Consider the following 26,025-nt stretch of genomic DNA (forward strand, 5'->3'; position numbering starts at 1 on the left):
TTCTTTTTCGCTTCAACACTGTAAATTTTTTGGGGATGTGTGTTTTTTCTAGAGATGAGCGGGCTCGGATTCCACTAATCCGAGCCCACCCGAACAGTGCGGATCCGAACGGGATCCGAGCACTGTTCGGATATTTCCGGCGGGCGAAAAATTGAAAACGAGGCTCTGTCGTCCAAGTCTCGCGAGGGGTGGGAGGAAGGGCCCAGAACAATTCCATCTTGTACCTCTTTTTTTGGCATTATGTGCTCAAGCTACCTCGGTGCAACCTTTTGGCCTAAAAACAATATTGTGAGGTGTTCAGAATAGACTGGAAATTAGTGGAAATGATTGTTATTGAATGTTATTGAGGTTAATAATAGCGTAGGAGTGAAAAAAATACCCACAAAACTGGTTTTTAGCACTTTTTATGTTTTTTCCAAAATAAATCCAAAACCTTAAATCCGAACCAAAACCTTTCTTCAGGTGTTTTGCGAAACAAATCCGAACACAAAACACGAGACACCAAAAGTGGCCGGTGCACATCCCTAGTTTTTTCCCCTGATTTTAAAAAGACTATATACTTTTACATAGGCTTTACCAAATGACGTACTGGGAACACTACCATCAGGACTGGTGCCAGCACCTGCTTGCTGATTCTGCTCATATGTGGACTGCTTTGATTCCATTTTAATGAGCCCAAAGCACTTGTAGTGCAAAATATTGTATAGATACTGCTGCTAAATATGACTTTTGGCATACAGAAAAATTCTTCTTTCACATTGGGGAATATGGGACACCCCAAAGCACTTGTAGTGCAAAATATTGAAAAGAAAAAAAAAGCCTCTCTTCCTGCTCTAACAATTGCTAATAGTAATAATAGAATTGAATAGATTATAATTGAAATAATAATCCAAAGAATAAGGTGTATAATTATTGCTCTGTCCCTGCTCTAATACAGCCTGTGACCTAACCCTGCTCTCTCCTTCTGTCAAATGGCGATGGATTGCTGTGTAGGCGGGTATTTATGCTTTTCAAACCTCATGAGAACCGAGCTCTGAAATCCGAATAAGTCACGATGAAGTTTTGCCTTGATTTTGATTCCGAGGCTTGGTGCTCGGATAGGCGAAGTTCGGGTGAGTTCGGGTCTCGGGGAGCCGAGCGCGCCCATCTCTAAAATATATATATATATATATATATATATATATATATATATATATATATATATATATATATATATATATATATATATTTATTTATTTATGGCTGAGAAGAGGACATCTAAATCTAAGGGGCACTCTTGCTCTACTGTGCTATATTTTACCTGTACCAAGTGTAGTTCTAAATCACCTGTTTGACAGACAGACCGTGAAGCCCTCTGTGCAACCTGTGCCGTTGTGAAGATACTGGGTTTATCTGGCCCATTGCTACCCACTTCACGCTGGTTGGCCACCCACGGGTGTCTTCCTATGCCAGGAAAGTCTACCCAGTACCTTCTAGGATTCGTATAGTCACTCGGGCAAATGCAGTTAGAAAAATACAACAGTATATTTATTGCCATACAAATAACACTAGAATATTGTGTACACATAGTAAATTAATGCCAGGCAGGTTTACCACATCATCTGTCCCTTACCCCACTAGCTTAAGGAGTTACAGTCACCTGGCTGTCCAGACTTCACGACCCATAGATCTCTCAGCTGCATATATAGACTAGTAGAGAACGACAACTCAAAACCAGATCTTGCACCTTTCATGAATGAAATCCCAGAATGAACACCCCCTCCCCCCTGGAGTGGCTCCTTATATCTCGGGTCTAATTTCCAGTGTCTTTCCCCTTCCTTGGCAAACCCCTGGGTCTATTCTTCTTAACCTTTGGTCAGTGCTGGACTGGGGGGGGGGGGGGTTGGAGAGGGGAGTGAAGATGAGCTGTCCTTTCACAGAACATCCCCTGTTAAATGACCTGTCTGGAATAGCCTGGTGAGAAAAATGGACACTAATTAGTTTTCCCTCTTCAGCATCTTGCAACCTGATCCCTACCCATAATCCCCCTGGCTACATTTTAAAGACAATGAATAACAACAACCTTACTGCAAGTCATCAATATACAATATACATATTTACACTGAGCTACAATGTCCCCTTAGCCACATGTAATTAGACTATAAAAAGTACTTGCTATAATCCACATTATGTGAGAAACGAGAAACAGAATGGTTAGTGTTATCACACTCGTTTCGTCACAGCCGCTAATACCCAGGTCCGACAACACACAGCCCAGGCGGTGTCTACAGCTTTGGAGGAACCTCTGTGGGTATGGGTAAGATCCCTGTCTTCAGCCATGGAGAAATTCACAAATGTGATAAGGGTCGCAGAGGTACGTGAACATTCTTCTAACACTTTGACACATAGTCAGTTGGAAGAGGCCTCAGCTTCTCAAGCTGAGAGTGCCCACAGGGAGGATAGACTATTATCTATGCCTCGCAAGGGCAAGAGGACTATCCCTAATGAGGTATTTGACCTAGATAGGGAGTTTAATCACTCCTCAGAGGAAGAAGGGGAGGTGGACTTAGATCCAGAAGAGTATCCTTGCTTTGAAGGGGAGGCTTCCTCAGTTCATAGCGTTGATAGCCTCATTTTAGGAATCAGACACACTTTGAGGTTTGCTGAGCCTGAACCCACAGCACCCTCAGAGTTTTCATTATTTAAGAAGTCTAAAGTTCAATTAGTGGCTTTTCCTCAGTCTCCTGAAATATTGGCTGAGGCTTGGAGAAGGCCAAACAAACAATTTATGATGCCGGGCAGATTCAAGACACTCTACCCCCTACCATCAGAAGACTCTGTTAAGTGGGAGTCGCTACCTAGGGTAGATAACCCAGTAGCACGCTTAGTGTCTTCCTCAGCTATTCCCACGCAGGAACGGATATCCTTTAGGGATCCTACGGATAAAAAATGTGACTCTGCTTATACAGCAGCAGGGAGCCTTTTTAGACCTAATATGGCTGTAGCGTGGGCTAATAAGGCCATACAACTGTGGACAGAGAAGGTGGTAAGGGGATTACAGGAAAACATTTCTCATACAGAGCTTTTAACATTAGCAGAGCATGTTCTAGAAACTTCTGAATATGTTGCTAATGCAGCTATGGATGCCGTTTTTGTCAATGCAAAAGCATCTGCACTGGTTATTGCAGCCCGCTGTAGTCTATGGTTAAGGTCGTGGTCAGTAGATTTGGATTCAAAAAGAGCTTTGGAAAATGTACCTTTTGACGGTATAACTTTGTTTGGCTCAGAGCTAGAGAAGGTCATACAGGAAGCTACGGGCGGTAAAGGTTCCTCCCTTTCCATCGTAAACAATAGACCCTGGCAGGGTAGGTTTCACTCCTTTTGGAGTTTCGCTCGAGGCAGGACTTCAGCTCCAAGAGCCCAGTACCCGACTCCTAGGGGAGCATTTAACAGGCAGAGGGGCCAGAGGTTATGCTAGGCGTGGGTCCTCTCGACCAACGGACAAGCCAACTGATTGACAAACCCCCGTTCGGGGACACACAGGTAGGGGCCCGTCTTCTTCGGTTCCGAGACCAGTGGTGGGGAGATTATTTGTGGTGGAGAGACCCCATTTCCAGTTCAGGGCCCTCCCTTTAGGCCTGGCTACCGCTTCCCGGGTATTCACCAAGATAATGGCAATCATGGCGGGACTTTTACGACAGAAGGAAAAAACTATTATTCCCTATCTGGACGACCTTCTACTGAAAGTTCCGTCTGCATTGCTCCTATCTCAACACACTGAATGTACTGAATGTTCCCAAGTCTTCGCTAACTCCAGCACAGCAGATGCTTTTCTTGGGTGTCATGTTCAACACACAGACCCAGAGAATAAATCTCCCGGAGGAGAAGGTGCTTTCCGATTCGTCTTAAGGTCAGGTCTATTCTGGCGAGGAAGAAAGTATTCTCAGTTGCATGAAGCTCCTGGGAATGATGGTTTTGGTATTCAAAGCAGTGCCTTATGCGCAGTTCCATTCACGCCTGCTTCAGAGGGAAATCCTTCTGAAATGGTCAGGATCTCAAAATCATTGAGACAGACAGTTCATTCAGCTGTCCACTCAGACTCGGGTATCTCTAGCCTGGTGGTTATCCAGGGACAACCTGGAAAAAGGACAGTCTCTACAGTCCTGGGCATGGACCCGGGTCACGACAGACGCAAGTATGGTAGGATGGGGAGGTGTTTCAGGACCACTGAGGTTTCAGGGACTCTGGTCCTCCCAAGAAGCATTGCTTCTGATAAACATTCTGGAGCTCAGAGCACTTGACACTAACAAGAGCGCAAGGGTTCCTCTCAGGGAAACCCCTACAGATTCAATTGGACAATGCCACCACAGTAGCTTACATAAATCACCAGGGCGGCACTCGCAGCGCATCTGCCATGCGAGAGGTTACTCAAATATTATCATGGGCAAAGCAGCATGTTTCCATAATTGGGCCAAATTACATTCCAGGGGCGGAAATTTGGAAGGCAGATTTTCTCAGCAGACAAACTGTCCATCCAGGCGAATGGGCTCTGAGCAAGCAAGTTTTCAACCTCGTGGTGGAACGCTGGGGTGTACCGGACATCGATCTGATGGCATCCAGATTAAACCATCAGCTCCCAGTATACGGGTCAAAGGCGCGAGACCCACAAGCGAGGTTCACGGATGCCATGTCAATCCCATGGCAGTTCCAAATGGTGTACATATTTTCTCTGATTCCTATGTTGCCTGGGGTCCTCAAGAAACTCAAGAGAGCAGGTTCCCGCAATCGTTATAGCCCCGTATTGGCCACGCAAAGCGTGGTTCACAGATCTTCTGGGACTGGCAGCAGCCCCTCCCTTCAGGCTCCTCATGTGACCAGATCTTCTAGTTCAAGGTCCTCTCTTCTTCCTTAGATCGTCTGGCTTTGACGGCGTGGCTGTTGAAACCCTAATCCTTAAGGCTAGAGGTTTCTCTCAGGAGGTCGTTTCCACCATGATCAAAGCTAGAATGGCTTAGTCTGCGGCCATTTATCATAGGGTCAGGAGGACTTATATTCAGTGGTGTGAGACTCAAATATTTCACACTGCAAGATTTGTTCTCCCCCGCCTGTTAGCCTTCTTACAAGTAGGGCTGCAAAAGGGTCTTTGTTTAGGATCTCTGAAGGCGCAGATATCAGCGCTTTCAGTTTATTATCAGCGTAAGCTTGCAACCTATAGAGAAATTCAAGTTTTTTTTCAAGGAGTTCTTCATGTCCAACCTCCTTTCTGTCACCCAGTGGAGCCCTGGGATCTCAATTTGGTGCTTAATGCACTGGCCAAGCCACCGTTTGAACCATTGCACTCGGCGGGCTTACGTCATCTTACTTGGAAGACAGCATTTCTCTTGGCCCTAGCGTGAGCTCGCAGGGTGTCGGAATTAGGAGTGCTTCGCTGCGATTCCCCTTTTCTCATTTTTCATGTGGACAGGGCGGTACTACGGACCAAGCCTGGTTTGTGCCCGAAGGTGGTTTCCAGATTCCATTTAAATCAGGAAATTGTTGTTCCATCCTCCCCGGTCCTCTCAAGAGGAATCCTTGGGGTTGCTGGACGTGATACGGGCACTTCAGTGTTATGTGGACCGCACAGCCCCTGTTAGAAAAACCAGGGACCTCTTTGTCCTTTCTCAGGTGAATAAAAGGGGGTGGCCTGCGTCAAAACAGTCTATTGCTTGCTGGATTACCTTTACTATTCGAGAAGCCTACATAGGGGCTTCTCAGCTCGTCCCGCCCAATTTAAAAGCACATGCTACCAGAGCGGTAGGAACTTCTTGGGCAGCGCGCTACGGAACGTCGGTGCAATAGTTGTGTAGGGCAGCGATGTGGTCTTCTGTCCACACTTTCACAAAGTTTTACAGATTTCAAGGCTTTGCATTGGCTGATGCAAGTTTTGGCCGTAGAATTCTACACGCAGCGGTGCCAGAGCCAATCACACCCTTGAGGAAGCTTTGGTATATCCCCAAGGTCTCGCAGTGTCCCCCAATAGCAGGAAAGAGAAAATAAGATTTTCACTCACCGTAAAATCCATTTTTCTGACTTCATTGGGGGACACTGCTCACCCTCCCTTGCTCTCTATATAGTTCTGTGTGCGAAGGTTATTTGTTTGATGGTATCCCTGCGGGATCTCTCCTTCTGCTCTCACTCTTGGTTAGTCAAACTGAAGAGGCTGTAGTGGAGCAGGGGCATAGTAGGGGAGGAGACTGCAAATCAACAAGGGCCTGATTCATTAAGGATCTTAAATGAAGAGGATCCTTATTTCAGTCTCCTGGACAAAACCATGTTACAATGCATGGTGTAAATGAGTGTTCTGTTTTGCACATAAGTTAAATACTGAATGTTTTTTCCATGTAGCACACAAATACTTGATAGCTTATTTGTACACTGAAATTTAAAGTTGATATGTGTGTGTTACATGAAAAAACAGTCAGTATTTAACTTAATGGAACCCAAGTTGTTAAAGTGACCAGACTCCTGGACCCACTACTATACCCCAAGATCTCGCAGTGTCCCCCAATGGAGTCAGAAAAATGGAATTTATGGTGAGTAAAAATCTTATTTTTTGGTGTTTTCCAGAGAAAAGATCTAAATACACCATATTGAGTGATTTATGGGATGAAAATTGAATTCCAAGTCTTTCATGGAAAGAGTTCCATAAATCTTTTATACTTCAACATTTATACAGAAAACATCCACTTAATTTTAATGCCTTCTCTGTTTTGTGATTTTGTTTTTATTTGTGTTTTTTTGTTTTTTTTATCACTTAGTAAAATGAGAGTACTCTCTCTTCTTGGAGGCAATATTTTGTAAGTTAGTGTATAATGATGTGCAGCAGCTATTCTCCCATATTTTATTCAATTTAACAGTGTAACCACTAACGCCATGTTTACTCAAGTCTCTTGAGATTCTTGGTGACGTTGGAGAGCCTCAAAAGACCTACAAACATATAGATCTATGAATACTCTAATAATTCCAGTGGTCAGTTGAGGACAATACCAGAAATGGAAGAGGGGTAACTTCATATAAACAGTACAGCTGTTGGCGTTCCTTTCTGTTTGTTTTGCATTTTCTGCTAAATTAACAGGATTTATTAATAGTCCTGAGATTTTTATATACTTGGAATTGTGCTGAACGGGTTATTGTCTTGTCCCCTCTTCCCAGGTATCTGCCACAAACGATTACTAATATGGAAGTAAAAGAAGGGCCAGCTACCTTGCTTGATTTCAAGCTCAATCCTTCAGTTTCAGTCTCTGAGCTTGGTACACCAGACAGCACTAGTGCCCCCATACCTGCCACTGAACCCCCAGTCACTGTAATAGCTGAAAACAGACCACCTGTCCACGTACCAATCCAGCCTCAAGACTTCCGCCACCACCACTATTCTGACATGGAGATATTACTGAGGAAGTACAACAGTGAATACACCAGCATCACACATCTGTACTCTGTGGGCAAGTCTGTGGAATTCCGAGAGCTTTATGTGATGGCAATATCCGATAACCCACGTGTCCATGAGCCAGGTAACCAGTCTAAATAACTATTGTCAAAAATTGAATATTCTATTGCTGTCTGCATGATTTCATTGTGTAAATTACACCTTTGTGTAATTGTATATGTATTATACTTGTTAATATTGTTTTAAACTAGTGGGTTTTTCTCTGTACTCAAAATATTTTGTTCTCCAGAATAGTCTCCTGCTGCCTTTTTAAACAGTCCTATACATTTCATATTCTTATTGTTGAATATTTTCAACCTGCTTTTCACTTCATTATTTCTTTTTAAATGAGCAATGTTCTTCTGCGCCCAGCACATCTAATCTATCGGCAAGCAAAGCATATGGTTTGCCCATATGGCAGATCCAACAGTTGTCCATTGAAAGAGTTTTGTAAGACTATTAATATAAGGGTTTTAAATATTACTTAATATCTTAGTTATTTGCTTGGATATTTATCACTGAAAATATGAAGCGTTAGTATTTGTTCTTAGAATAAAAACAAGAATAGAAAAGCAATATGGATTTGCAGAGATTAGAAAGGGCTCTAGGGCAGGAGGACAAGAGAAGGCTATCTGTTGGGGTCTGCACAGGCTCGTAGATATGGTGTCTTCCCATGAGAAATTATTGATTGAATGTGCTGATGTCCCCATGTCAGTACGTCATTTACTTAAATTGACATAGGCCATGCAATTATTTTTGTTATTTCTTTATTTCATTTCCTCATTTTTTTTATTGAATAAAAATATTTTGTTGTAAAAGGATGATGCTAGTTAATGTTCCGTTACATTGATTTTCCAGGTGAGCCGGAGTTCAAATACATTGGGAACATGCATGGTAATGAAGTAGTAGGACGAGAGCTGCTGTTAAACCTAATTGAATATTTATGCAAGAACTATGGGACTGACCCGGAGGTCACACAACTACTCCGTACTACCAGAATCCATATCATGCCATCCATGAACCCTGATGGGTACGAGAAAGCACAAGAAGGTACTATATTTATTCATGTTTAATTACTTTAGTCCACTTGAAATGTATACAGCTTTAGAAAACTTTGAGTGCATGAGTGATAAGAATCCTATGTATAAGCATGACTGTTCAGGCTTACTCTGCTGTTACAAGGTTTCTGGCAGTGGTGGTTTATATCAGGTGAGCAGTATGGTTGTTTAAAAGGTTTGGCATCGCTACCCATTTTCCTCTTCCAATATCTGTACCGAGCCTTTACTCCAGCCAGTCTGGTAGTATGGCGGAGGGAGTGCGTAAATCATAGGCGACCTAAACACATCCAAATAGTCTAAGCAGCTAGGACGGGATGTGCAGCGTTTATCATCATCATCACCATTTATTTATATAGCGCCACTAATTCCGCAGCGCTGTACAGAGAACTCACTCACCAATCCCTGCCCCATTGGAGCTTACAGTCTAAATTTCCTAACATACACACACACAGACAGACTAAGGTCAATTTGTTAGCAGCCAATTAACCTACCAGCATGTTATTGGAGTGTGGGAGGAAGCCGGAGCACCCAGAGGAAACCCACACAAACACAGGGAGAACTCCTCACAGAAAAGGCCATGGTCGGGAATTGAACTCATGTCCCCAGTGCTGTAAGGCAGAAGTGCTAACCACTATGGCACCATATTAGATTGGTTGTTGCTCCTGTCTACCCAGCCACGCTGCCAGCTCTCTGCTCTGTGCTGTAGAGCTAGTCCTACTGCTCAGGAATGGTCACAGGGCTATATAGAGAATGGGCGATGATACCTCTTCTAGATTAGGCAACTCTATCAAGTGGTTAACCAGGTAAATGACTGATACAACTAATGGATGTTTCAACAATAATTGACGACTGCTATTGCTTGTGTTAATAAATGCAAGTATGCTGAAAAAGCTGGGCAGAATTTAAAAAAAAAAAAAAAAAAAAAAGTGACTACAAACATGTTCCCCCAGTGTGCTGGGGAGTAGAAAAGGTTGTGTATCCTGGATTTTTATATATACTTTAATAGATACAAGTAACAGATACTTTTTTTTTCTTAATTTATTTAACAGTAAAGTAGATTTTGGAATAAATTGCCTTTATAATTAATTGTCATTCCCAAATTCCAGCAGAATACAGACTGACATTGTTCACTAATCTCTTTCTGTGCAGGGGACCGTGACGGAGTAGTCGGCAGGAACAACAGCAACAATTATGATCTTAATCGTAATTTTCCCGACCAGTTCTTCCAGATCACAGACCCTCCACAACTTGAGACATTGGCAGTCATGAGCTGGCTGAAAAATTACCCATTTGTTCTCTCTGCTAATCTCCATGGAGGTATGTTGCCTGTTAGTTCTAATAGCACATGTGTTGTTTCTCCCATCTGGGAGAAAAAGGAAACAGCACTACAATGAAGGATCCTATGATTTCCTAGTCCCTTTTTGTTTACATTTAGTAATGCCTTAATCTCTTCCACTAGTACTTCATGCCCCCCGACACCATCACCCCCAGTTATAAAATATGGCTGTTGTCAAAACTACAAATGCACAGTTAAAGGATGATCTCCACACTAAGGACATCACCCATCATTTTACCTCTTTGTGTTAATTATTTTCCATGAAATAAATATTAGCACGAGTTAGGACTCTAATTGATCATATTTGTGTTAGTGCTGCATATGTGATTGCTGTCCATGTGTATACATGATTACTTCTCTGTGCTGAGTGTGCATGCTGCATTCAGCCTGACACACGATGCTAGTTTAGTATATACCGTACTTTGTCTGTTAGGGTGCGGTTTGCAGACTCAGTTGGGTCCCTGTATAAGGTTTGATGTATTGATTGCATCTGCTCTGTGCTGCCTGGGTATTCCTTGTTATATTATACTGTTGTGTACGCTGAGAACAGGCTGCCCTTGTTAGACATATGATGTAAGCAGCATCCAGTAAATTCTCCTCAATTTTACATTATTGATTTAATGGAACTTTTTCTTTATTCTGTCTCATGTCATGTTAACAAAACAAAACATAACATCATGATGGTGTGCTGTATGTGTTAAACAATACATTCTAATTCTGATTTCTTGCATGTTTGCTGTATTTTCTAAACCTTGACTTATCTGCAGGCTCCCTTGTGGTTAATTATCCATATGACGATGATGAAGAAGGCATGTCTATGTACAGTAAATCCCCAGATGATGTAGTGTTCCAGCAGTTGGCACTCTCCTATTCCAAGGTGAGGCTTAGACACAAAGCACAGTGTGGCCGCTGCCAGCTGTGTAGAGACCGCACCTGGGAAACTGCTGTGTCTGTTCCTTTCATATGTGAACTCTTAAGGACAAGCTTACAATTACATGTCTATACAAGCTCAGTCTAACCTAATCCTACCTTGTTTCTGTTCTTTTACCCAATCTGTCTCACCCACCTTTACTGAAAGGCTGCTTAGTCAGGCCTCAACCCTTTTATTTAAATCAGTCTTCCATGATCCTGGCACCTATTAATACAGTATTTTTTATTTTTTATTTTTGCATTCTTTTATTTTAAAACACAAAACATGTTGATGGCCTCTGATAGATCATTAAAAGGTCACAGCAGCTAATATACAGTTTAATCCAGACTTAAATGTGATTGTTCCTGTCCTGGGGCTGAACTTGAATGAGTAAGAAGGTTTGTGTAAAAAAGGTTGTGTGTAAACTCTGCATTTCTCCAGTGTAGGAAAGTTGTGTCTTGCACATAATAAGTTGAGAAACTCTGATCACCAGTCAGGAGAAGTACTTACCTTGTAGAAACGCTGCGTCAGCATTTCCACAGTACAAGGACTGTTTGGTGGCAGCTAATACATGTTTTCCTTTTGATTACAATTAATACAGTAAAATAATTTGTGGTCCCTGGGAATATTGCATTCAGAATTTCCTGTGACCCACAATGCATTACATATTCTCTGAAATAGAGTAAAAGCTATTGTCTGCTTGCGGTATCAGCCACTTTAGATTTATTAAAGGATGATCCAGGGAAAATCTCTGGGTCTAAAATTCAGAAAGTCTGGTGAATGTAGAAACTAATGGTTTCCTGCTGTCACAGCTTTCTCACTAATCTTACAGCTCACAATGGCGGACAGGCTTCTAGATGCAGGTTGGGCTCCTTTGTGTCCTGGTTTTCGAAGGACAGCTCCTTTTTTTCCAACTGAAATCGTTAACTCACAATGCTTATTTTACCATCGTTCAGACCCTTATTGCACTCAAATTAACATCTTAAGTGGAAATAAGTTCCTATACCTGTTTAAATCTTATTTGGAACCTAAATAGAATCATGGGAGGGATTTTATGGTCTAACCAAACTAAGGTCACATTAGTGTCTCTATTTAATTAAGACGTTATGGAAACCTTTGATGACGGTCATTGTAAAAAAAACAAGTACTATGCATACATATTTAAAAAACATTCACAATAATAATATTAAAGACAGATATTTGCGATTTTAGTAAAACCACAGCCTTGAGCTTGTGTCTTGATAGCTTTGGATATTAAATGCTTTATTTGTAATGTTTCACTCTGATAATTTGTAGCTCCTGTGATCCGTGGAGTTTTATGCATGTTTTTTTTTTGGTTTTTTTTAAACTCTTTATTTAAAGAGGAAACAACAGAAAAACATACAATCAACACCAATGATATGAAAAGATTAATATTCAAAATGTCTCCTCTATGTTTTATATTTTTATATGGGTGGGGAGGGGGAAAGAGAAAGAAAGAGTGCGGGGTAGGAAGGCAAAAAATTATGATAACAATATAGCTAATAAATAAATAAGCAAACAAACTCGGAACATTGCTAGAAAAAGCTAAGCCACACACTTTTTATATAGACTACCAGAAAGAAAACTAACAAACAAGCATTACTCACCAGCAGTGTACCATATCCAGCCTTGGGGGTCCGGAGGCGGCCCAAGAGCTAAATTCCGTTTTATGCATGTTTTATTTTCTTCGTGATAACCATTAAACTGTTTTTGTCTGGTGCAAGTCACCAGGTTTCCTGATTCCACTGCATTATCCTGCAGTCATGCACATAGGGTGGTTTAAACAGTCCGTTGTGTTGCAGACATCATACCACAGTCTGTCTGGGAGGGGTAAAGGCTTTTATTGCTCCTCACTTATACAAAACATAATAGTCAGAAGGTGAACATTATGTACGTTGTATTGTAGCTCTATAGAGTACAGCCCTTGTTCACCCAGGAATTTGTTGAGTGTGTAGTTGACTTCAATGGGAACAAAACCCTTATCCTGTGCTGCAATACTTACTGAGATGCAGCCTGGGGACTGGGCAACTGTGGGACATACAGACACTGGACCCCTACCCATTTAAAGCCCCTGTCATTGGCCTGAGTATTTAAGGCACGCATACGGCGCGAATCATGCATTTGTTTTAAACCACACGTAACTCTCTACTGCATACTGCTGAAGGAACGGATCTAAAGATATGTGTGGTGATGGCTACAGGTGTAGGTTTACTCTGCTATACTAGACCAGACACTGCAGGGAATGTACAATACCTATGTGGAATATAAAATCTCAAAATAACACACAGAATAAAAATATTAAGAAATTAATGTTACCTGCCAATAATATAGTAATTTAGGAAATTTTTTAAAAAAATAGTTTTTAATATTTATTTTTTCCTTCGTAAAACATTTATTAGACTCTCCTTAATGTGTACTGTACATAAAATAAATTTTTTTACAGTTGCTCCTGATTGCAAACATATGTTATAGCATACATACTCAGCTGTCAGCACTAGTATTCAGAACTTAAACTAGCCCCGCAGTTGGAGCAAGAGATACAGCAGAAAACCAGCATACTTCTGTGTGCGCCTGAGTTTGACATGGACGTGGCTGCGCAGGAACGCCCTTACTGTATATTGCATATGTGAATTCACCCATTTCCCACCCCGTTCACTCCCCGAAATGGTAGGCTGTAGTAAGTGTTGTTTGCGCTTGAAGCTGACTTGGACGTGGCTGCCTTCTGTTGCATATCGGCCGGTTCTGAGCATGTGCAGTGTGATTTTTGTGAATGATACACAAAAAAACGGCAGCAACGTTCCTTAATGACTCAGGCCTATCAAGTCAGAATCCAGAACACTACATTCTTATGGAATCACAGCAGATACAGTGGCCAATGATAGCAGAGAGTCTGCAGTAATTAAGATCAGAGCGACAGCACAGTAAACGTTGTCCTTAGACTTGCTATGAGCGCTTTATTATGGCTGTATCACTTCTTGCTCTAATATGTTAGATGCTGTGCTCTGATTGGCTACCTGCAACCAAATGCTGCATTGTCTAAGTCAATCGGAACACAGGTGCAGCATAGTGGGCATGCCAAAATACCAATATGGTTTTAAGTTCCTCTCAGACCTTGATTTTATCTGTTAAGAGGGCAAATCCAGGTTTTATGACGCATCTGAAAACCATTTTGTCGATTAATTTATTTTTTATTTTATTTAAGATCAAAAAATCATATATAACATAGCATACAAATGAGACGCAAAGCAAGTACAGACAACTTGAGGAAACATTGGATGGAGCTTCAACAAGAATATTGTCACAAATTCCTAAGAAAAAAATAAAATTGATTGTTATGAGATTAACTAGGGTTTTTTCTTTTGTAGGAAAAAGGAGGTGAGAGGATAGGACATCAAGAGGGGGCAGGTTATTAGATGGTCAGGGGCAATTGGATGTGATCATAGGTTGATCAAGATTATTATGTAGTGAAGAATAATCTATCATTTATTTAACAGTACATTAAGCTGTTATTTTATATCAACGTTAACTGGTACCTGATTGAATTTGTCTGAAGTATTGTAAATCGTGCCAAATGTTGAGCGATCCTGGTCTGCACACTCTTCACTTTAGTGCAGCACCACCATGTGTCAGACAGTGGAAGTGCATTCCTCAGTGGTTCACAACCAGAAGTACTGCATCTGTACTGTCGCACATTTTGCAGCATATGCTTGTCAAAAATAAAAACCCCTTTTGGTTTATGAGCCACCAAGTTGTATTTAAAAAACTTGGGCTATTTCCAACACAAGCATCACAAAAAGTCCAATACTAGGCACTACAGTACAGGGACTCTTAGGGCTAGATTTACTAAGCGGCGGGTTTAAAAAAGTGGGGATGTTGCCTATAGCAACCAATCAGATTCTAGCTGTCATTTTGTAGAAAGTACTAAATAAATGAAAGCTAGAATCTGATTGGTTGCTATAGGCAACATCCCCACTATTTCAAACCCGTAGCTTAGTAAATCTAGCCCTTATTCTGAGAATATTGCTGACGTGTTTATTTCTGTCTTATAAATTATTTATGTTTTTTTTAAGTTTTATTATGGTCTTAAATTTGGCTTTTTTGTACTAGGAAAACAATGAGATGTTCATGGGTAGTCCATGTAAGGAAATCTATCCAAATGAGAATTTCCCTCAAGGAATCACCAATGGAGCAAATTGGTATAATGTCCCAGGTAAGGGAAAATGTCTGTGATATTATATTACAATGCCGGTCGTTCTTGAGCAAAACTGTGCAGCACTCGGTATCGTAGTAAGTTATCTGTCTGGCTTTCTGCAATACACAGCTCGGGTGTAGACGGCCCATGTCTTTCCAGCAGCTGTGGATCTTAACATCCCATTGATGCCCAAGCCTGGCATTGCAGCTCCTACAGCCCTGGGCAAGCTGCAGAGGGCTGTTACAGTGGTCTCTGAATATAATGACTGGGCAGCAAATTGTTGTTTTTTTACTTTATTTTGTAGTTTTCATTTATTTATTTTTTATATTCTGCAATGTGCTCACTGACATTTTATTGTGTGCAGCTTATTATTGTCACTAATCTTGTCAGCACTTCTATTTAGTTGTTGACCTCTCTATTTGGCCTGTTTATTTCTACTTACTATTCAAGAGGTGATATTTGCTGTGGTGGTGGGGGGACTATTAGGAAGCACCTTAAAGTCTGCACTGTTTAGATATTATAAAATCTATGCATGCCTGTGCCCAAATATAGTGCAATTTCCCACAACTCTTGGCGGGTTAATGCAACCACAGTGTCCGTGATTGTGGTTTCTCGCTGGTCTTGGAAAAACCTGCTGGCGGGGTCCAGAGAGCGAGCAGAACTGTAATGCTTTGCTTCCCCCCTAGCTGATAGTGTGGCTATAAAAAAAAAAAAAAAATGTTAATCGCATCACATCTTAACAAATATAACAGGGGTGGCCGACCAGTCAGGGACCAAAAAATATCTATAGGTACTGTAAAGAGCTAACTTTACCTTTTATATGTGTGTCTATACATATACCCAGTATAAATATGCGCATACATACTGTACATACTTACCTTGAAAATATATCAATCTAATATATATAAGCCTAGCGGTGTGTGTTTGTGTGTGTGTGTGGAAAAAACTATTTTCTCAGAAAGGGCTCATCCAATTGACCTGAAATTTGGTATACTGTCATTATTTGACAAAAAAATTATAATAGTGAAGTCAGTTAACTTCCATCATCCCCCTTCCCTCCCGTGGGAGGGGTAGTAAAGGCTAAATTTACGAGTTGAGGGCTCAAACTCTTGACTCCTTCCGGAATGCCAAGGCACAAGTTAAGATTGAAAGTTGGAAGCATTATTATGCTATTGAGAAATCTGAATGTTAAGAGAGGATTGTGCAATGGCACTCGATTAGTAGTGACAGCACTGAAAACGAATGTGATACAAGCAGAAGTTTTGACTGGCTCTGCTGAAGGAGAGAAGGTGATGATACCTCGGATTGACTTATGTCCATCCGAAACAGGACTGCCGTTTAAGCTAAGATGGCGGCAGTTCCCTTTGAAGGCGGCATTTGCTATGACCATTAACAAGTCACAGGGTCAAACTCTTGACCGTGTGGGTATTTATTTACCAGAGCCTGTCTTTGGTCATGGAAAATTGTATGTCGCATTTTCACGAGTACGGAGAAGCAGTGATGTGAAAGTGCAGGTTATGAATACTGCCCTTCAAGGAAGACTGATTGAGCACAGCGATAAGGTGTTTAGCAGAAACGTTGTGTATCGAGAGGTTTTAGAACAGTAAGACGATGGAGATTAAGGATGTGGCGATGAAGATGAAGGATGAGGTGATGGAGAAGAATGATGAGGTGGTGACATGTGGACAAAACCACGTTTAAAAAGGGCGCTTACGTCGGGAAGTAAAGCTCTTCCCCTGAGGAGGCCTGGTTTAGCCCCAAATGCATGACAAGAACCTTTTTAACACCTTAAGTAGCTTGATTTGACTAGAATGCATGAGTATCATGCACGGGTTAACTTGTTTACAATAACTTGCTAAGCAAAAAAATAATTAACCAGCACATTGCCAAAATGTTCAGAATAATCATAAAATCCTCCCTACGTGGCACTAAATCTCACCACATGCCCCTTAAATGCCATCAGACCTCCCCACGTGCCCATTAACTTTCCCACATGTAATCAGAAGATATATGCAAATTGCCTTTCATGCCATCAGACCTTCCCATTTACTTCATACATATCAATCGAACCCCCCACCCCACATGCGTACAGACCTACACACATTCCATCATATCCCAAATGCCATCTCCTTACATGCCCATCAGCCTCTTCACATGCAATCACATTGGGAGCAGCACAGTGGCTTAGTGATTAGCACTTCTGCCTCACAGCACTGGGGTCATAAGTTTGATTCCGGACCATTCCTGGTGTGAAATTTGTATGTTCTCCCCGTGTTTACGTGGGTTTCCTTCGGGTGCTCTGTTTTCCTCCCACAATCCAAAAACATATTAGTTGGGGAATTGGCTGCTATAAATTTACCCTAGTCTGTCTGTGGAAGGGAATTTAGAATGTAAGCTCTATTGGGGCAAGGACTGATGTGAGTGCGTTCTCTGTACAGCACTGCGTAATTAGTGGCGCTATATAAATAAATTGATTATGATCACATCTCACATGGCCCTTACTTGCCTACACAGAGGAACGAGGAAGAACACACTACACTCTCTCCTCCTCCTTCCCCGATTGGATTGTCTGTGACACTGTGGTCTCTCTACATTGTTCAGAGGAAGTCACAAGGCGCAGCTGCTCTCTGCCATTTATAGTAGCTGAATATTTTCCAATCTGCTCCTGTCGGCACCTGGACAACTATATTTCGTTGATTCTCTTGGCCAGGAGCCACATGTGAAAGCTGAAACAGCTACTTGATAGCTTTATTTTTACACTGAAATTTAAATTTGATCTAGGACATGCCTTACCCCAACTATAAACCTGTCCCCATATTTTAAATTCACCTTCCTCTCCAATGCAACATGGTTTTGCCCAGGTGCAAAGTTACTACTTCTTTTTTTTTCTTTTTCTTTTTTTTTTCTTTGCTCTCCTTAATGACTTAGGCCCATTGTATATGATGGCACAAACCACAGTGCTGTGGAAAGTGTGCAGTAGCCCTGGCATTCAAATGTGTCATTTTATATACTTGTTTTGGCTGGGTTTTCTAACCATAGCGGATCAGCCCCAAATACCACACAGTTCTTATCACCTTTTCTGCAGCTTTTCCCCTCATTCATTTACTCAATTGTTATTTAAACAGAATGGTTACCTGATTGCTTTGTGCACATGTCCTGATGTGCCCTGATTTGAATAAAAGGTATTGAGCAATGCAATAATATTAAATGTTAATCTGTAGGTGGAATGCAGGACTGGAACTATCTGAACACAAACTGCTATGAAGTGACCATTGAGTTGGGCTGTGTGAAATATCCTATGGCCTCAGAACTCCCTGTTTACTGGGAACGTAACCACAGGTCTTTGCTGCAGTTTATACAACAGGTGGGTAGATGCTCACAGGCTTTTCCCTATTATCATGTCCTATATGAACCGCTAACTTCTATTCCTTGTTCAGGTACACAAGGGAATCAAAGGCTTTGTGCTCGATGCCACAGATGGGAGAAGCATTTTCAATGCCACCATCAGTGTAGCAGACATTAATCATCCTGTGACCTCTGACAAGGCTGGGGATTATTGGAGATTGCTGGTGCCTGGAACATATAAAGTTACAGTCTCTGCCAGAGGGTAGGTATCCTTCCCTTCCCCTTCCCTCCATTTCCCTTCTCCTTCCCATTCCCTTCTCCTTTCCCTTCCCCTTCCCTCCCTTTCCTTCCCCTTCCCTCCCTTTCCTTCCCCTCCCCTTCCCTTCCCTTCCCTTTCCCTCCCCTTCCCTTCCCCTCCCCTTCCCTTCCCCTCCCCTTCCCTTCCCCCCCTTCCCTTCCCTTCCCCCCCTTCCCTTCCCTTCCCCCCCTTCCCTTCCCTTCCCCCCCCTTCCCTTCCCTTCCCCCCCCCTTCCCTTCCCTTCCCCCCCCTTCCCTTCCCTTCCCCCCCCTTCCCTTCCCTTCCCCCCCCTTCCCTTCCCTTCCCCCCCCTTCCCTTCCCTTCCCCCCCCTTCCCTTCCCTTCCCCCCTTCCCTTCCCTTCCCCCCCCTTCCCTTCCCCCCCCTCCCTTCCCTTTTCCTTCCCCCCCCTTCCCTTTTCCTTCCCCCCCTTCCCTTTTCCTTCCCCCCCCCTTCCCTTTTCCTTCCCCCCCCCTTCCCTTTTCCTTCCCCCCTTCCCTTTTCCTTCCCCCCCTTCCCTTTTCCTTCCCCCCTTCCCTTTTCCTTCCCCCCCTTCCCTTTTCCTTCCCCTTCCCCCCCTTCCCTTTTCCTTCCCCTTCCCTCCCTTTTCCTTCCCCCCCTCCCTTTTCCTTCCCCCCCCTCCCTTTTCCTTCCCCCCCTCCCTTTTCCTTCCCCCCTCCCTTTTCCTTCCCCCCCTCCCTTTTCCTTCCCCCCCCCCTCCCTTTTCCTCCCTTCACTTTCCCCTTCCCTCCCTTTCCTTTCCCTTCCCTTCCCTGATAGTAGAAAGGACTTAACTGCTGTTCTGTGCTATAGATGCCTACCCCCTTTTTATTTTTTTTAACCCCTTCTTATCCTGAGGGATTTTGCTCTTTCATGACCACACCAAGTTTTACATGGAACTCTGCCAGTTTCAAGTAAGTTTATGAAACATTGTGTTTTGTTCCTTTAGTTATAAGAAAATGTTACATTAATTTTGAGACAGAGCTTTGTTTTGGCAGCATATTAGAGCAAATATAATTTAGAGTTCATTTCTTAGTGAAAAAACATTTACGCCAACATTTAATTTCCTGTTTCTCCAGAGTAGAGCAATGCCAAATAGGAGTACTTTATACAGGTTCCGGCAGCTATATGGGATAGGAATAATAGTAAACATGTCCATTTTAGTTTGCTATACTCACAGCCGGGTATATTATACCCATATGTATAAGTTCTAAGCTTGAAAAAAAAGGGGGAGGGTAAAGGGCCATGATGGATAATTCAAATTTTGGAGACTGGGGGGATATTTACTAAGCAGCAGTTTTCCATAATTTTCTTAAAACTGCAATTTTAATAAAGACATAACCCGATGGACTTTGTCTTTAATAACATTGCCATTTTAAAAAAATGACAGAACCAGCGCTTAGTATGGGTGTCAATTTGGGTAGTTTCAGGTAACATTCTACAGTCTTACACAGTTGCATTAGACTCGTACAGAATGTGTATGTTTCTAGCAAGTTACATGAAATATCATATTTTGGAGGAGATTCATTTTTATTTTCTTCTAAAGACATTTTTTAAGCACCCCACCCCTTTTGCTATGCCCCCATACAGTCATTGTAGTTTGAGCATTATTTGATCTTGTGCTATCTAGACCCAGCAGCAGTTTGAACTTTGAACAAAGTGTGCTGACAATCAGATGGACCCATTAGCATACTTGCCAACTCTCCCGGAATATCCGGGAGACTCCCAAAATCCGGGTCGGTTTCCCGGCTCTGCAAAGTAAATAGAGGGGGCCTGGCTTATTGGTGCTGTGTACGCGTCGTGGCATGAAGGTGATGACATTTTTGGCGGTGGGGCTCACAACGCAATTCTTTAAGCCCCGCCCCCACCTGCCCCCCGGACCTCCCGGGACACGAGTTGCCAATGTTTGCAACTATGCCCATTAGCTGTCCTTTACATCCTAGGCCCAATGATGAACCGTTGTACAAAAATGTAGCCACAGAGTTATGGAGTCTCTGGCCGTCAGTGCATCTATTGCAGTCAGTCAGTAGCTGGGCTGGTTGTAAACAAAAAATATGATTGTTATATTTTATACATGGAAATGAAGCCAGGTCGTCTACATTTCACATCTGAGTTGCACAAGGCTTAGTCTTGCTATGTCCTTGCCTGTCACATACCCTATATATTAACGTATAGTGCGCTAGGAAATTGTCACTTCATCTTTCAGACGTTCAATTGCTTTCTTTCCCCTCAGATATGTTCCGGTTGTGAAAACGATCAACGTCACGGAAGGAGAAGCAGTGGTTACAAATTTTACACTTGTCCGTTCCGGTGCAGATATCCACAAAGAAGATAAAGGAAAAGTAACGGTGGTAGAGCCAGAAAATCCAGACCCCAACACAAAGGAATTTGAGACTCTAATCAAGGACCTTTCAGCAGAGAATGGTCTAGAGCGTCTCTTGCAGTCCACTTCTTCCAGCGATATAGATCTTTATCGGTATAGACCGTATCACGACCTTTCAGAGTCACTTCGTGGACTGAATCTGAACTACCCAAACATTACTAAACTAACCAGGTAATATGTGTTTGCCTGTTATAGCATGTATTTTTCCTGTGTGAGTAAGACATTTTACCAGTGAGAGGTGATGCAAATATCCATCCATGCAGGCCATAATTTCTGCATCTTTATAGTTTGTGATTTTAGTTTAAACTCCACAGATCTGTCTAATGAATAGTTAATATACGCATTAACATTTTGTAAGCATCTTCTCCACTATAAAAGAACTGTGACATATTACAGCAGCTTATTGGGGGCACCTCTTTCTGCCTTGTGTGTTTTTAGATTGGGCCAAAGTGTTGAATATCGCTACATTTGGTCGCTGGAAATCTCCAATAAACCAAATGTTTCCGAACCAGAGGAGCCAAAAATCAGATTTGTTGCTGGAGTTCATGGAAACGCTCCGGTCGGCACAGAGTTGCTCTTGACGTTTGCAGAATTCCTCTGCTTGAACTATAAAAAGAACAGCGCAGTTACAAAGGTGAGCCACCTGTTCTTTTATGTTGTATATGTTAGATCGGCCTAGTGGAGCACTGCACATTGAAGAGCTGTGGTCTGTCCAGCTAATAATGGGACAATTGGGCAGATATTGCATCGTATGTGGCACCAAAATGCTGATAATCCAATAGTAATCTATTGGTTTATTCAGATATTTTGATAAATAAAATGAATGAAGTTGAATGTTATCGGCTTGTGTATGGGGTGGTCATGTGACCAGTAGGCCCCGTTGACAGCGATAGAGACCCGTGTGTGTTGAAGTCTCACACTGATCCTGGTGTTCGGCCTGTGTGGTGCCAGTAATACAAGTGAATTGTTTGTTATAGATACATTTCACGAAGGCTTGGTGCCTCATTCCCTCAGTCTGTTGACATACAATGTTTGGAAGAGCATATTGGAGCTATGTAGTCACATGTAATGTGTACTGTGTGTTTTGTTGTTTTTTTTTAAACGATATTCATTCTATTTTGTGCTTTTTTTTTTCTAGCTAATTGACCGAACAAGAATTGTAATTGTGCCTTTGGTGAACCCAGATGGTCGAGAGAAAGCAACAGAGAAAGATTGTACCTCAAAGATTGGGCAAACCAATGCCAATGGCAAGGATCTGGACACTGACTTCATAAGTAAGGAATTCCTTACATTTTATTTCCAGGCCCTGATCTATGATTTATCGCCCATTATTTTCAGTGTGACTGGTGAAAGCACCATAGAGATTGTAACGAGCAATCTTTCTCTTCTTTCTGCAACCTCTAGTGTAGTGGAAAGATGTTACCAATTACAATGAAAAGTTCTGTTACTTAAAATCGTAGTTATAATAGTGTCACCTTTTAGCAAATGAGGTTTACAAAACAAACACTTATGTAAAAGTGTTGCAATATCTTATTTGTTCACTTTGAAATAATAGGGAATTGTACAAAATGTCCTTTACACGCATTTTAAGCTTAGTTTTGAACGAGCAACATTGTTATTGAGTTTCATTGGGGTGCTATTTAATGCATCTTTGCATATATAGTTAGTAAGTTGATGACTATGTTCTGCTGAATCTAGAACCTTTCCCCATTACTTCTTTGGTCTACTTGAAATAAACGGAGTATGTGGGGATGTTATGTAGACGTAAGTGGAGCTTACATTCAGCTTTCCTATTCTGGTTCTTGAGTCAGTGATTGTCTTCTTTCTTTTAATAGGTAACTCATCCGAACCTGTTGGAGAGAGGGAGAAAGAGACCAATGTTATTATTAATGGTCTAATTTTAAAACAAGATTTCACCCTGTCGGTAGTACTAGATGGTGGCTCTCTGCTGGTTACATATCCATATGATAACCCAGTGCACACAGGTGAGTATGCTGCCATCTTGTGGAAGCTCTGCATAGAGTTTCCACTTGATATTGTCACCAATGTAAATTGCATTTTTACTTTTATATTTTCTTAGACTTAATTCACTACAAAATGATGCCCGTGTTATTTATGTGAAATATAGGTTAGTACTTAGCTGGTGTACTTTTAATTCTCATCAACTTTCTTTAAAACCTCATAATTGTTTTTTAACATTTACATATTTTTAATCTTCTTGATGTTGTTTTTGTATTTAGACCAGTGGTTTTGTAATGGTCTCAGTGTATCCTATTTGAGCTGGTCTGTAGAAGTGAACACAGTGTTACAAATTACTAGTATCCTACACAATACTGTCACTTCTAATCCATTTTTCATTCAACAGTGGAGAACAAAGAGACCCTGAAACACCTGGCCTCTGTCTATGCAAATAACCATCCTACAATTCATCTGGGACACCCAGGATGCCCAAACAAGTCAGGTCAGTATAGATGAGATGATGTACTGACTACTTGCTGATATTGGCGTTCTGATACAGGTACGATCTGTTTATCTCCATAGATGAGAATATTTCCGGAGGAGTGATCTGTGGTGCTGAATGGAGAGGACATCAAGGCAGCATGAAGGTAATTCAGCAGGTCATGGATTGGGATTTGCTTCTGTGTGTTTTGATAATGCATCTCATTCTTTTGTTGGGTTATACATCATAATTGAAGCCTTTCAGCTGAGCTTTCTACTTGTACTAAATATGGGACCTGGCTGCACTGAACAAAGGGCTGGAGACCCACATCCATGTTCTAGTGTGAGGGACAAAAAAACTTTTTTATATCAATTTAGTAGGATGGGCCTCTTGTATGACACTACTGCAACAAAGAGGCCTTTAGCATATAGTCTTGCAATTTCCTAGGTAACAGAAATGCTTTGTAATGATTACCCATTGGTTGAATCACTCTCCGGTGCACTGATGTTACAGTGAGCATAATTGGCATGCTAAGCTTTTTCCTTGGAGCTGTTGTGCTCTATCAGCATTATTTCTGACAACATCTAAGACAGTGATAGGCAACAGACAGCCCTAGGCCTGCAACCCCTCACCTGCGGCCCCCAGCTCCTTCCTGCCTTGTCAGATTTGTTTGTTATAGCTGGTAACACTTTATTAAAATGCCTGCTGATATGTTATTACAGATAGCTGTCTTGTTCTTTGACTAAATGTAGTCCCTGAAGTGTGTCAGGTTGTCCATCAATGGGCTAAGAGCTCTAGCATGTTTTGTGGTTTGTAATTGCGGGAGAGGAAATGTTCCTTCACTTGTTACTTATCAACATATTTTACAGGGATAGTTTGAGGGTAGACTGAACAATGCATTTTCCCCTACTACCTAGGGCTAGAATTACTAAGCTGTGGGTTTCAAAAAGTGAGGATGTTGCCTATAGCAACCAATCAGATTCTAGCTGTCATTTTGTAGAAGGTACTAAATAAATGAAAGCTAGAATCTGATTGGTTGCTATAGGCAACATCCCCACTTTTTCAAACCTGCAGCTTAGTAAATCTAGCCCTAAGAGTGCTGTAAAGCTGTAAACATGGTCATTCTAGAGACCAGTTCAGCTTCTATATAGATTAATGTAGATAAGATAAGCATTTTTGTTGTATTGTGTCACTGTTGGATTGTATGTGTTGGGTAAATGATTGGTATTTTTGTAAGAATGTATAGGTTTATCCAGGGGTGCAGCACTCTATACATATGCTGAACGGCCATTGGTTATAGGAAGATTGTGCCAGCACATCCTCAGCAGGCTTAAGGCTGCCCTGGGATCTCCAGCTGTTATGAAAGTACAAGTCCTAACATATCCTATCAGCATTTGGCTTTGTTTAGAAGGGTGTGTTGTAGATTGTAATCTATACCAGCTGAAGAGCTAGGTCGCCCATCTCTGTGGCACCTAACTCACCACCTTCCTGCAGTTACTAACTCTTGCTGCGCATTGTGCTCCTGTACCCACAGTTACCATATATCATTACTGATTATGTGGAAGGACTGGTGTCAAACTCCACTTAGCATATTCATGCCCCTACAGAATCAGTAAGAACATGGGGAGAATATAGGCACATGGAGAGCAATGCATGCCCGATACTGCCTGCGTCCACATGGGTATCCTTCACCCTGCCAGAGGTAGTGATTGCTGGGAGAAGAGGTGTTTAGTTTTGCTATAACCCTTCTAAATGTTTGTGCGTGTCTGTTGCCGACTGTAGCTGTTATCTTAAATGTGAGTTGCGAGTGGAAATAATACACCTTAATTTTGGGTTTACTGATCCTTTAACAGCAAAATGTACGTTTGCCAGAACATATCTGCTTGTTTTGTTGCAGGATTTCAGTGTAATACATGGTCACTGCCCAGAGATAACGGTCTACACTAGTTGCTGCTTTTTCCCCAGTGCTGGGCAGTTGAAGTCCCTCTGGACTGACAACAAGAAACCACTGCTTGCCATGCTGGTAGAGGTAAGGATGGAGAGATGAACACACTTCTGTTTTATTTCACAGACTCATTACGTGTGTGGTTGTTGTGTAGATGCATTGACATGCGCTGTTCTCAGGATTATGCTAGTTTTTCAGGTATCCGCTGACTTTACAGTCATGGCCTAAAGTTTTGAGAATGACACAAGTAAAATTACAAGCATTACATAGTGTCAAAGGCTTTTATTGACAATTACTTTAAGTTTATGCAAAGAGTCAATATTTGCAGTGTTGACCCTTATTTTTGAAGATCTCTGCAATTCGCCCTGGCATGTTATCAATCAACTTATGGGCCACATACTGACTGATGGCCGCCCATTCTTGCCTAATCAATACCTGTAGTTTGCCAGAATATGTGGGTATTTGTTCCACCCACCTCTTGAGGATTGACCACAAGTTCTTAATGAGATTAAGGTCTGAGGAGTTTCCTGGCCATGGACCCAAAATTTCAATGTTTTGATCCTTGAGCCACTTAGTTATCACGTTTGCCTTATGGCAAGGTGCTCCATCATGCTGGAAAAGGCATTCTTCATTACCAAACTGTTCTTGGATGGTT

The 26,025-nt window shown here is 41.9% G+C and overlaps 1 protein-coding gene across 1 annotated transcript in view; it reads left to right on the forward strand.

Annotated features, from left to right (window-relative positions):
- The window catches only part of CPD (carboxypeptidase D), an 86,839-nt gene that overhangs the window by 54,076 nt on the left and 6,738 nt on the right, over positions 1–26,025 (forward strand). Inside the window, exons 5-18 of the mRNA XM_075196888.1 lie at positions 7,171–7,529; positions 8,303–8,494; positions 9,652–9,819; positions 10,606–10,715; positions 14,877–14,979; positions 18,183–18,325; positions 18,399–18,568; positions 20,836–21,156; positions 21,424–21,619; positions 22,124–22,259; positions 22,821–22,970; positions 23,351–23,446; positions 23,527–23,591; positions 25,323–25,454. Coding sequence (XP_075052989.1) covers positions 7,171–7,529; positions 8,303–8,494; positions 9,652–9,819; positions 10,606–10,715; positions 14,877–14,979; positions 18,183–18,325; positions 18,399–18,568; positions 20,836–21,156; positions 21,424–21,619; positions 22,124–22,259; positions 22,821–22,970; positions 23,351–23,446; positions 23,527–23,591; positions 25,323–25,454 — 2,341 coding nt within the window. The remainder of the gene's footprint in view (positions 1–7,170; positions 7,530–8,302; positions 8,495–9,651; positions 9,820–10,605; positions 10,716–14,876; positions 14,980–18,182; positions 18,326–18,398; positions 18,569–20,835; positions 21,157–21,423; positions 21,620–22,123; positions 22,260–22,820; positions 22,971–23,350; positions 23,447–23,526; positions 23,592–25,322; positions 25,455–26,025) is intronic.

The sequence above is a fragment of the Mixophyes fleayi genome, chromosome 2 (genome assembly GCF_038048845.1).
Source record: "Mixophyes fleayi isolate aMixFle1 chromosome 2, aMixFle1.hap1, whole genome shotgun sequence".
Classification (NCBI taxonomy): domain Eukaryota; kingdom Metazoa; phylum Chordata; class Amphibia; order Anura; family Limnodynastidae; genus Mixophyes; species Mixophyes fleayi.